The sequence below is a fragment of the Callorhinus ursinus genome, unplaced genomic scaffold, assembly GCF_003265705.2.
Source record: "Callorhinus ursinus isolate GAN/ISIS: 27379988/994484 unplaced genomic scaffold, GSC_fseal_2.0 scaffold25, whole genome shotgun sequence".
NCBI classification, from domain to species: Eukaryota; Metazoa; Chordata; class Mammalia; order Carnivora; family Otariidae; genus Callorhinus; species Callorhinus ursinus.
In genome coordinates this window covers 35,321,120-35,334,309 of record NW_027397087.1, presented here as the reverse complement: position 1 = coordinate 35,334,309, position 13,190 = coordinate 35,321,120, and the positions used below count along the sequence as shown (strand labels likewise).

The window sequence follows — 13,190 nt, the reverse complement described above, 5'->3', positions numbered from 1 at the left end:
TAACAGGTTAAGAGTTCTAAATACCTTTGAAGTGGTAGTCCTGAGCTGAGAGGGCTTGGGATCAAGTTCTTTCTCTGTTTTGTTAACTTAGGAGTAGTTTTCATAGAGTAAAACACACAGATTCAAGCAGTCTTTGATCAGTTTTGAGGAATGCATACACCTTTGTAACCCATACCCCTATCAAGATATACATTTCCACTGCACCAACAAGTTCCCTTGTTTCCTAGGTTTATTTTGTACAACTTTGTATCCCTACTTGTCATCTTTTGAATTCTAAATGATATTTTCATTTTAAAAAGAACAGCACCTACATGACAATCAGCATGATATCCCTAGTTTTAGAACATAATATGAGCATAATACAAGCTATAAACTTTAAGCTGTCTTTATTTATTAGAGTCATGATGCGAATATAAAATATTTTAAAAGAAAATATTTTAAGGAAAATAACAATGATATGCTAAATCGTTTAAAACTAGCTTAAAACAAATTTTAATTCCTAAATCCTCAAAATCTTTACTACCTCTATATAAGAGAAGCTAATAGAGACAGTTTTTAAATTTAAAAAGCAATTATTAAAAAAGAAACCCATGCATCAGAGCTCATTAAAATATCTCAGTAAAGATGATGGTCAATTACAGTGGTTTCCAAAATGAAGTGCACATGGCACAAGGATCCACAAGGTGATGCACTGGTGTGGAAAAAAAAATGTAACTTGTGTTCTATTTATTTTTTATCCCTTCCTTTTAAAATCTGTAGCTTTCGCATGTGTTTTATAATGTACATTATTGTTGTATTTCACAAGTACAGGCTTATTTATAGGTAACTTATAAAAATTATAAGGGTATTTATTTATAAAAAAAAATTCTATCAACAGGAATGAAAATTTTACAAAGTTGGGAAACTGCTTTTCCAGCTGGCTAGCTAGCGAGTTTCAGTGCAGTGGGAGTGTGAGCACACACATCCATGCAGACATTAGGGAAAGTACCTTAAGCAAGGACTGTTTATGACTTTCCCGTTTCTTCTCTTCCTCCTTTTTGGCTACAACAGATGCCATACGCCTTTCTTCTTCCTAAAAGCAAAAAACGTTTACAAGTATTTTTAAGTGTTTAACTTCTTCTATGCGATTTCTTTGGTTCTACAAGTCTGGTTTTCTTTGTGAGAAGCATACTACTTGCTAATATGCCTTCATAGAAAGTTAGTCTTTTCCTCTTTATTCTTTTTTCTTCCCAATTCTAAAGAACTGTGTGTTCTTAACTTTACTCCCAACTCTTGATGTGAGATGAACCCAGCTAATACAAGAAAGAAAACAGAATGAGAAGAGCAAGAAGCAAGAGGGAAGCAGGTTTACATAGTTTTTCTTTGTATGCCATGTACTACAGTTTCACATATAAAGACTTAAAAACTTTCTACTATAATGATAAAAATGACAAGAATTATATTTCTCACAACTTTTATTTGACCTATGGATGTAAATCAGAGCTTTTTAAATACTAAAACAAGTATGAAAGCCTTTTAAAACTCTCCATTGATATTAATAAATTATTCACCATTAATATTATTACTTTTACATTATTTTTAGGTTGATTTGGTCAATCTAATTTCTTAAATTCTAAAAACCATAAAATAACATTATAGTTTAGAAAAAAATTTTAAAAATCAGCCATAATTCCAACACACCAACTCACATCTTATCATTTCTGTATCACCTTACAGTATTAACTATAAACACATTTTTTTCTTTTTTTTAAAGATTTTATTTATTTACTTGAGAGAGAGAGAGAGAAACAGCATGAGAGGGGAGAGGGTCAGAGGGAGAAGCAGCCTCCCTGCTGAGCCAGGAGCCTGATGTGGGACTCGATCCCAGGACTCCAGGACCATGACCTGAGCTGAAGGCAGTCACCTAACCAACTGAGCCACCCAGGTGCCCAATAAACACATTTTTTCAAGTTACAATCTGTATACACAGTGTGGATCATGTTTTTTCCCCTAAAGATTGTCAAATTTTAGTAAATTATAAACATGTAATTTAAGATTTTAGTATCAAAATATTTGTAGGTATTCAAAATGATGTCACAATTTGAAAAAAACAATTCCTTCCTAAAAGACAAGCTTGAATATATCTTCAGAGATAGGAAATCATAAAAAGTAATTTAGCACATTTGAAGGAGAACTCTTACAGAAATGAAAAATTATACAAACTTAAATGAAAAATCCAGTGGAGGGGAGCTGAAGAGCATACTGTACACAGCTGAAGAGAGAATCAGGCAATGGCAAAACAGGTCAGAAGAAATTTTCCCATATGATTTCATAGCACCCTATACTCCCCACTATAGCACTTAACCTGTTCCATTTTAATCTCTGCTACTCTCTCTCCCCTCTCCTACCCCAAGAGGTCTTTGAAGGTATGGACTATGTCAGCTCCTGGCACATCGTAGGTAGTCAATAAATATATAGTTGAAGAATTGATTATTAAATATACATCTTCATATATCTGTTCAACAATTTCCTAAAACTGGAACCACTAAATCAAATGGAAGACATATTTCTAGGACTTTTGATATGTTTACAAATTGCCCGCCATAAGTGTGGTACTGATTTCCATCCCTACCAGAAGTCAGCATTTGATTTAAAACATGATAGATAGTCCTGTGTCTTCCCACATCCAGGCCATATTGTAAGACAGCAATTCTTGCCACTTATCAGTTAGGTGCTGTCATGTGACTTTCTTTGACCAATGTCAGATGAACAAAAGTGACATGTGTTTATTTCCGGAGGAAGTTTATTCAGGAGGAAGCTTTCAAAGACAATGTATGGGATAGCTGTTGTCTCTCTCACCTCTGCTATAGAACCTGCAAATCTCCACATTGTGGGTACTTTGTAGGCCTTGGTTCTGGAAGGAAGACAACACAGAGCAAAGTTTCCAGACCACATATATACATACATACTGAAGACAGGCAGTATGAACATGAAATAAACTTTGTTGCTTTAATCCACTGAGGTCAGAGAAGTTGTTTCTACAGCATAATCTAGCCTACCCTGACCAGTATATATATATCATGTTATAATTAAGGAAGGACAAAGAGGCCATGAAAATGTACTCTAGGGGGTGAGCCATTATAAATGCTTCTGAAAACAAAAAAAGACCTAAACTAAAGAAGGACATAAAAAATGCACAAAGAGAAATTACCTCAAAGTTAAAAAGAAAACTAGAAATGCATCCACTGGAAGACTCTAATTTTAGAAACAAGGTAATGAATACTCTGAGAAGGTTAATAATTTATACAAGGTCATATAGCTAGTGACAAAGCCAGATCAGGACCAGAAGACATAGCTTGTGAGAAATGGAATTTGTATTTTTATAATAAGGACATGTTTAAATGTATTTTACTAATTTTAGGAAGATAGAAAAGGTAAGGTTAAAACTCAATAGTAATCTGCTATATGATTTAATTGTTTTAAAGGAAATGGAAATTGAATGTGACTCGTGAATTTAAAATCTTTTACGATATGGAAAATAGTTATTCTTGGTGTTCGAAGCTAAGTAGAGCTTCTGAGGTGAACTCAAGACATTCAGAAGCTTGATTCCTAGCTTCACAACATAGCTGGACTAACAACTATATTAAATTCTTTTGTTCAGTAAGTACTGATTTGGTACCCATTAAGCATACCCTATTTCAGAACAAACTTTTAAAAAGAGCAAAATATATTGATGTTCAATTGTTGACTCATCTATAAAATGTGAACTAGAAACAGATTGGTTATTCAAAGAGCCAATTTCAAACAGTACTGGAAACTGTATGGATCACGTCCTACACATACTTAAGAGATGATTTCATCAGATTTTCAAAAAGAATTTGAGCTTCCATTAAAGGCAGTAGGACTTTAAAAGGAAGGCTAAACCTAACAAAACTGGATACATGCCAAATCAACTCAAATATTGAGTGTTTTAAGGAATTTATACATCTAATGACTATATTTCAACCCAAATAATTATAGAGTAACTAAACTTGGAAACAAAAATAAAGTTCTAATTGTAAAGATAAGCTATAAATCTGTTGGTAAGAAGGAAAAAAAACTGTAAACTTCTGGCATCTTCATGATAATAGTTCAATTTCTGGGATAAAAGCCATATCCTTTACACAGCAAAGCAAAAGGATCTATCTAGGACCAAAAAATCTTTTTTCCTTATTTCAGTCTGTTATGAAGATAAAACGTAGAAATGATTTCAAAGCAATTAATAAGTACAGTGATTTAATAAGTGTTTGATAACCTAGATTATACTCTGTTAGCAGTCTATTAAGGCTCTAAAACAATGCATATTTTATACGAGAAAAAGTTTTGCTCCAAATAAATAATAGTAGTCCTAATGTACACAGTAATTTATTATGTGGAATTAAAAAAAAATGGCAATGCGGGTTTTTAACCATATACTTTAGGATAGTTATAAAAGACATTGTTTTCCTTGACTACCACAAATATTAAAACAGACTTTAAAATTGGAGTTTTTGTCTAGAAGAGACAGTTCGTATTTTTCATTCAAATGATCTTTCTTTTTTTTAACAGAGAAGACTGATCTTTCTAGGTCCTAGTTAATGTCAGAGCGAAGGATGGAAGCCCTATCACCCGACTTCTCTTGGCCTGGGGATATTAGCCATTAAATACTAGATGAGGGAGATATTCCTTGAGCAAGAGGGCGGAGGAGTAGGAGACCTGGATTTCATCTGGTCTCAGGAATTCAGCTGAATAGGGATCAAACCATTCTGAACACCTACGAACTCAACAGGAGACCGAAGAAGAGAGGAGCAACAACTCTCTGAACAGAGAAGCGACCAGTTACTGGAAGGTAGGACGTGCGGAGAAGTGAATCCGAGGCGATATTCCGGAGGATAGACGGCAGGGGAGGGGGCCTCCGTCAGCCACTTCTGGCAACTGCTAGAGCCGCGGAGCACAAAATGGGACCTTTTAGAAGTCGGCTCCGCTGAGGGACGTCGCTCCAGTGGCTAAGCGGGGGGTGGAACCCTCGTGGGACAGTGTGGTCTCAGGACCCTCGGGGTCACAGAAAGACCGGGGGTGCCTGAGTGCGGCAGACCTCCCAGGTGTTGGAGCGGGGAAGCCGGCTGCAGAGACGGAGCCGAGGTGCGGGCTCTGAGCTTGGGGTTGCCATAAACCGTGCTCCGCGGCCCAGTCGGGCCACTGCTCCTCCAGCAGGGACCCAACAAGCAGCAGAGCCGGGGAGTCTCCCCTTCCTCCCCCGGGAGTGGGGGGAGCAGCGCGGGAGCGCACCGCAGGGATCTGCTGGGTTTGGAGACTACACACGGGATCGGGTGCCAGAGATAGAAACGCTCAGTCACAGGCCGGGTGAGCACGGAGTGTGGCCGGAGACCGGGGACACGGGAATGACTGCTTTTCTCTGGGGGCGCACTGAGGAGTGGGGCCCCGAGTTCTCAGCTCCTCCGGGCGGAGATTGGGAGGCCACCATTTTCACCCTGGTCCTCCAAAGCTGTACCGAGAGCTTGCAGGGAACAAAAGCTCCTGAGAACAAACCTGAGCAGCTTGCTTAGCCCGGACTCACAAGGGCGGGGCAATTCCGCCTCCGGCAAAGACATTTGGGAACCACAGCAACAGGCCCCTTCCCCAGAAGATCAGCATGAACAGCCAGCAAGCCAAGACCAAGTTTACCGATCAAGGAGAACGAGAAAACTCCAGCGCTAGGGGAATACTGCACATAGAAATCATGGCTTTTTTACCATGATTCATTAGTTTTTCAAAGTTAATTTTTTTCTCCGTTTTTTTTTTTGAATTTTTCTTTTTTTTTAAAAAACTTCTTATCTTACCAATTCCTTTTATAAAATCCTTTATAATTTTCATCTTTACACTCATCTTCCATCCCTTCATTGTATCAACCCTTATTTTATACTTATATAAGTCTTTCTTCCTTTAAAATTTTAGGAGGCACTTTCTTCTAACAGACCAAAATACACCCAAAATCCAGTGTGTGGCACTGATATATGCACCAGCCTGATCATATTTGAACATATTCTGTTTTTTTGGTTTTGTTCTGTTTTTGTTTGTTTTTATCTTTATCTTTTTTTTTTCTCCTCTTTCTTTTTTCTTTCTTTCCCTTTCTTTTCCCCTGGTTTCAGGTCTTTTCCGATTTGTATAGAGTATACTTGCTGGGGACGTTGTTAACCTGTTAGCATTTTGTTCTCTCATTCATCTATTCTCCGCTGGACAAAATGACAAGACGAAAAAAATCACCTCAGCAAAAAGAACAAGAGGTAGTACCGTCTGCCAGGGACCTACTCAATACGGACATTAGTACCATGTCGGACCTAGAGTTCAGAATCATGACTTTAAAGATACTAGCTGGGCTTGAAAAAAGCATGGAAGTTATTAGAGAAACCCTTTCTGGAGAAATAAAAGAACTAAAATCTAACAAAGTCGAAATCAAAAAGGCTATTAATGAGGTACAATCAAAAATGGGGGCACTAACTGCTAGGATAAATGAGGCAGAAGAGAGAATCAGTGATATAGAAGACCAAATGATGGAAAATAAAGAGGCTGAGAAAAAAACAGAGAAAAAAACTACAGGATCAAGAAGGCAGAATTCGAGAGATAAGTGATACGATAAGACAAAACAACATTAGAATAATTGGGATCCCAGAAGAAGAAGAAAGAGAGAGAGAGGAAGAAGGTATATTAGAGCAAATTATAGCAGAGAACTTCCCTAATGTGGGGAAGGAAACAGGCATCAAAATCCAGGAGGCACAGAGAACCCCTCTCAAAATCAATAAAAATAGGTCAACACCCCGACATCTAATAGTAAAACTTACGAGTCTCAGAGACTCAGAGAAAATCCTGAAAGCAGCTCGGGAGAAGAGATATGTAACCTACAATGGTAGAAATATTAGATTGGCAACAGACCTATCCACAGAGACCTGGCAGGCCAGAAAGGACTGGCATGATATCTTCAGAGCACTAAACGAGAAAAATATGCAGCCAAGAATACTATATCCAGCTAGGCTGTCATTGAAAATAGAAGGAGAGGTAAAAAGCTTCCAGGACAAACAAAAACTAAAGGAATTTGCAAACACAAAACCAGCCCTCCAAGAAATATTGAAAGGGGTCCTCTAAGCAAAGAGAGAGCCTAAAAGCAGCATAGATCAGAAAGGAACACAGACAATATACAGTCACAGTCACCTTACAGGCAATACAATGGCACTAAATTCATATCTTTCAATAGTTACCCTGAATGTAAATGGGCTAAATGCCCCAATCAAAAGACACAGGCTATCAGATTGGATTAAAAAACAAGACCCATCAGTATGCTGTCCGCAGGAGACTCATATTAGACCCAAAGACACCCCCACCTTGAAAGTGAGGGGGTGGAAAACCATTTACCATGCTAATGGACATCAAAAGAAAGCTGGGGTGGCAATCCTTGTATCAGACAAATTAGATTTTAAAACAAAGACTGTAATAAGAGATGAGGAAGGACACTATATCCTACTTAAAGGGTCTATCCAACAAGAAGATGTAACAATTGTAAATATCTATGCCCTTAACATGGGAGCACCCAATTTTATAAGAAAATTAATAACAAAATCAAAGAAACATATTGACAACAATACAATAATAGTGCAGGACTTTAACACCCCCCTGACTGAAATGGACAGATCATCTAAGCAAAAGATCAACAAGGAAATAAAGACTTTAAATGACACACTGGACCAAATGAACTTTACAGACATATTCAGAACATTCCATCCCAAAGCAACGGAATACACATTCTTCTCTAGTGCCCATGGAACATTCTCCAGAATGGATCACATTCTAGGTCACAAATCAGGTCTCAACCGGTACCAAAAGATTGGGATTATTCCCTGCATATTTTCAGACCATAATGCTTTGAAACTAGAACTCAATCACAAGAGGATAGTCGGAAGGAACGCAAATACATGGAGGCTAAAGAGCATCCTACTAAAGAATGAATGAGTCAACCAGGAAATTAAAGAAGAAGTAAAAAAAATTCATGGAAACCAATGAAAATGAAAACACAACTGTTCAAAATCTTTGGGATGCAGCAAAGGCAGTCCTGAGAGGAAAGTATATAGCAATACAAGCCTTTCTCAAGAAACAAGAAAGGTCTCAAATACACAACCGAACCCTACACCTAAAGGAGCTGGAGAAAAAACAGCAAATAAAGCCTAAACCCAGCAGGAGAAGAGAAATCATAAAGATCAGAGCAGAAATCAATGAAATAGAAACCAAAAGAACACAAGAACAGATCCACAAAACTAGGAGCTGGTTCTTTGAAAGAATTAACAAGAGTGATAAACCCCTGGCCAGACTTATCAAAAAGAAAAGAGAAAGGACCCAAATCAACAAAATCATGAATGAAAGAGGAGAGATCACAACCAACACCAAAGACATACAAACAATTATAAGAACATGTTATGAGCAACTCTATGCCAGCAAATTAGATAACCTGGAAGAAATGGGTGCATTCCTAGAGATGTATCAACTACCCAAATTGAACCAGGAAGAAATAGAAAACCTGAACAGACCTATAAGCACTAAGGAAAATGAAGCAGTCATCAAAAATCTAACAAACAAAAGCCCAGGGCCAGCTGGCTTCCCAGGGGAATTCTTTCAGACATTTCAAGAAGAATTAATACCTATTCTCCCGAAACTGTTCCAAAAAATAGAAATGGAAGGAAAATTCCAAACTCGTTTTATGAGGCCAGCATTACCTTGATCCCAAAACCAGACAAAGACCCCATCCAAAAGGAGAATTACAGACTAATATCCTCGATGAACATGGATGCCAAAATTCTCACCAAAATACTAGCCAATACAATCCAACAGTACATTAAAAGGATTATTCACCATGACCAAGTGGGATTTATCCCTGGGCTGCAAGGTTGATTCAACATCCGCAAATCAATCAATGTGATACAATATATTAACAAAAAAAAGAACAAGGATCATATGATCCTCTCAATAGATGCAGAAAAAGCATTTGACAAAGTACAGCATCCTTTCTTGATCAAAATTCTTCAGAGTATAGGGATAGAGGGTACATACCTCAAGATCATAAAAGCCATCTATGAAAAACCTACAGCGAACATCATTCTCAATGGGGAAAAGCTGAGAGCTTTTCCCCTAAGGTCAGGAACGTGGCAGGGATGTCCACTCTCACCACTGCTATTCAACTTTGTATTAGAAGTCCTAGCCACAGCAATCAGACACCAAAAAGAAATCAAAGACATCCAAATCGGCAAAGAGGAAGTCAAACTCTCACTCTTTGCAGATGATATGATACTGTATGTGGAAAACCCAAAAGACTCCACCCCAAAACTGCTAGAACTCATACAGGAATTCAGTCAAGTGGCAGGCTATAAAATCAGTGCACAGAAATCAGTGGCATTCCTATACACCAACAAGACAGAAGAGAGACAAATCAAGGAGTCGATCCCATTTACAAGTGCACCCAAAACCATAAGATACCTAGGAATAAATTTAACCAAGGAGGCAAAGGATCTGTACTCAGAAAACTATAAAATACTCATGAAAGAAATTGAAGAAGACACAAAGAAATGGAAAAATGTTCCATGCTCATGGATTGGAAGAACAAACATTGTGAAGATGTCAATGCTACCTAGAGTGATCTAAACATTCAATGCAATCCCCCTTCAAAATACCATGCACTTTTTTCAAAGAAATGGAACAAATCATCCTAAAATTTGTATGGAACAAGAAGAGACCCCGAGTAGCCAGAGGAATATTGAAAAAGAAAAGCAAATCTGGCAGCATCACAATTCCGGACTTCCAGCTCTAGTACAAAGCTGTCATCATCAAGACAGTATGGTACTGGCACAAAAACAGACACAGAGATCAATGGAACAGAATAGAGAGCCCAGAAATGGCTCCTCCACTCTATGGTCAACTAATCTATGACAAAGCAGGAAAGAATGTCCAATGGCAAAAAGACAGTCTCTTCAACAAATGGTGTTGGGAAAATTAGACAGCCACATGCAGAAGAATGAAACTGGACCATTTCCCTACACCACACACAAAAATAGACTCCAAATGGTTGAAAGACCTAAACGTGAGACAGGAGTCCATCAAAATCCTAAAGGAAAAGACAGGCAGCAACCTCTTTGACCTCAGCCACAGCAACTTCTTCCTAGAAACATCGCCAAAGGCAAGGGAAGCAAGGGCAAAAATGAACTATTGGAATTTCATCAAGATAAAAAGCTTTTGCACAGCAAAAGAAACAGTCCACAAAACCAAAAGACAACGGACAGAATGAGAGAAAATATTTGCAAATGACGTATCAGCTAAAGGGCTAGTATCCAAAATCTATAAAGAACTTATCAAACTCCACACCCAAAGAACAAATAATCCAATCAAGAAATGGGCAGACGACATGAACAGACATTTTTCCAAAGAAGACATCCATATGGCCAACAGACACATGAAAAAGTGCTCAACATCGCTCGGCATCAGGGAAATCCAAATCAAAACCTCTATGAGATACCATCTCACACCCGTCAGAATGGCTAAAATGAACAAGTCAGGAAACGACAGATGTTGGCGGGGATGTGGAGAAAGGGGAACCCTCCTACACTGTTGGTGGGAATGCAAGCGGGTGCAGCCACTCTGGAAAACAGTATGGAGATTCCTCAAACAGTTGAAAATAGAACTACCATACGATCCAGCAATTGCACTACTGGGTATTTACCCCATAGATACAAATGTAGGGATCCGAAGGGGTACGTGCACCCCAATGTTTATAGCAGCAATGTCCACAATAGCCAAACTGTGGAAAGAGCCAAGATATCCATCGACAGATGAGCGGATAAAGATGTGGTATATATACACAACAGAATATTATGCAGCCATCAAAAGGAATGAGATCTTGCCATTTGCAATGACGTGGATGGAACTGGAGGGTGTTATGCTGACTGAAATAAGTCAATCAGAGAAAGACAGGTATCATATGACCTCACTGATATGAGGAATTCTTAATCTCAGGAAACAAACTGAGGGTTGCTGGAGTGGTGAGGGGTGGGAGGGAGGGGGCGGCTGGGTGATAGACATTGGGGAGGGTATGTGCTATGTTGAGCGCTGTGAATTGTGCAAGACTGTTGAATCACAGATCTGTACCTCTGAAACAAATAATGCAATATATGTTAAGAAAAAAAAAGAAGATAGCAAGAGGGGAAAAATGAAGGGGAGTACATTGGAGGGGGAGACGAACCATGAGAGATGATGGACTCTGAAAAACAAACTGAGGGTTCTAGAGGGGAGGGGGGTGGGGGGATGGGTTAGCCTGGTGATGGGTATTAAAGAGGGCACGTTCTGCGTGGAGCACTGGGTGTAATGCACAAACAATGAATCATGGAACACTACATCAAAAGCTAATGATGAAAAAAAAAAAAAGCTAATGATGTAATGTATGGTGATTAACATAACAATAAAAAATTAAAAAAAAATACTAGGTGAGGGAAAAGCCAGAACAAACTAGGTTATGATACCATAACAACTTCAAAATTTACACCAGCTCACAACAAAAGTTTACTTCTTGATCATGCAAAGAACCCTGCAACTGTCCTCCTTGTAGTGCCTAAGTATTCCCAGGTGCTGTGACCTGATGGCATTTTCAACTCAATAGATGCTCCCACAGTGGCCACCACACAAGAGAAAAGTAGTGAAAATCACACATTGGGTATTTTTTTAAATTTTATTTTATTATGTTGTGTTAATCACCATACATTACATCATTAGTTTTTGATGTAGTGTTCCATGATTCACTGTTGGCGTGTAACACCCAGCGCTCCACACGTTGGGTTTTAAACACTTCTGCCTGAAAATTACATACATTACTTCTGCTCACATTTCAAGGGCCAAAGCAGGTTGCACGACTACACTTAAGTTCAAAGGGGAAGGGAAATATAATCCTCCCACCTGCCCAAAAGAGGAGGATCAAAATGTATCAGTAAGCATTAGTAACGGCTGCCACAACAGAAAACACTTCTGTCTCAGACTGCTCCAATTTTTGGAGGGCAAATTGTAAACAAGGTCATATTAAGCCAACTGAATGTGCGTCTGAAGTGAAAACTTTATAAATTGTGAAACTGTGTCTATTTCAGAATTCTGAGAATAGTGTCTGTGTTAGCAAAATACTGCCTTAGAAATTAAAAGGAAAAAATTCTGCCCATCCTAGAATTGTCTATACAATGTCTATTCTCTGTTCTACAATTGTCTATACAGTGTCTCTTCTCTCTTTTTTATAGACAGTTGTGAAGACATGTGAAGACCACTGTAATATCTTCCTCTGTCTCCTCCGTCAACGAATTGTGCCAGGTTCTCTGGAAATACTCCAGTTTGTCGTCACCCCTCTAACACAAACAGTCCAGGTGTAATCTGACCATTGAAGAAAAAATGGGGACTACCGTGTCTATTTTTCTGAATTTTCTATTTCGACAAATGATATTGTTTTAAACCATATAGCTTCTAACAATCACATCTCACAATTAACTCAATCTGAACTTAATTTGCTAAGTCCCATCTCACAGAAATCTGCATTTGTGCTGAGAATTGTTTGTTGTCATGGAGTAAAGTCCAGGATTTTCAATGCATCTATTTTTATCTTGCTAAATTCTGCTTGTTTTTCTATACTAGAGGTCAACAAACTTTCTCTGTAAAGGGCCAGATAGTAAATATTTGGGCTTCGTGAGCCACAAAACATCTCTATCACGTTGTTTTTCTTTTCTTTACTTTCTTAATACAATGCTTTAAAAATATATAAACCATTCTTCTCTTGTTCAAAACAGTCTGCAGGATGGATCTGGCCCACAGGCTATAGTTTGCCAAACCTTGCTGTAGATTACTGAGCTACTTTGGGATTCTGTTTTGACTAATCAGTATATCAGCATCTCCAAGTTCTCCAGTTCCTGTCAATCACATACTTGATCAGAATAACAGAAATATTCTCATTCAGTCATTAACAAAAATGTTGAATCAAAGGGTCCCAAGGAAAAAGCCTCAAGGCATGCCAGCACAGATTTTTCTACAGGCTGGCATTAATCCATTACTTCCTGTGCCGTAGGAACGCTCGAATCACAAATTCACTTCACTATGTTGTCATACAACTTACTCAAAACGGTATCGTAAAAGAC

At 38.3% G+C, this 13,190-nt stretch overlaps 1 protein-coding gene across 5 annotated transcripts in view; it reads right to left on the bottom strand.

Moving 5' to 3' along the window:
* The window catches only part of LRRC49 (leucine rich repeat containing 49), a 168,602-nt gene that overhangs the window by 56,735 nt on the left and 98,677 nt on the right, over positions 1-13,190 (bottom strand). For all 5 annotated transcript variants that reach the window (XM_025884467.2, XM_073877295.1, XM_073877296.1 and 2 more), the window contains one exon: positions 989-1,072. In XM_025884467.2, coding sequence (XP_025740252.1) covers positions 989-1,072 — 84 coding nt within the window. The remainder of the gene's footprint in view (positions 1-988; positions 1,073-13,190) is intronic.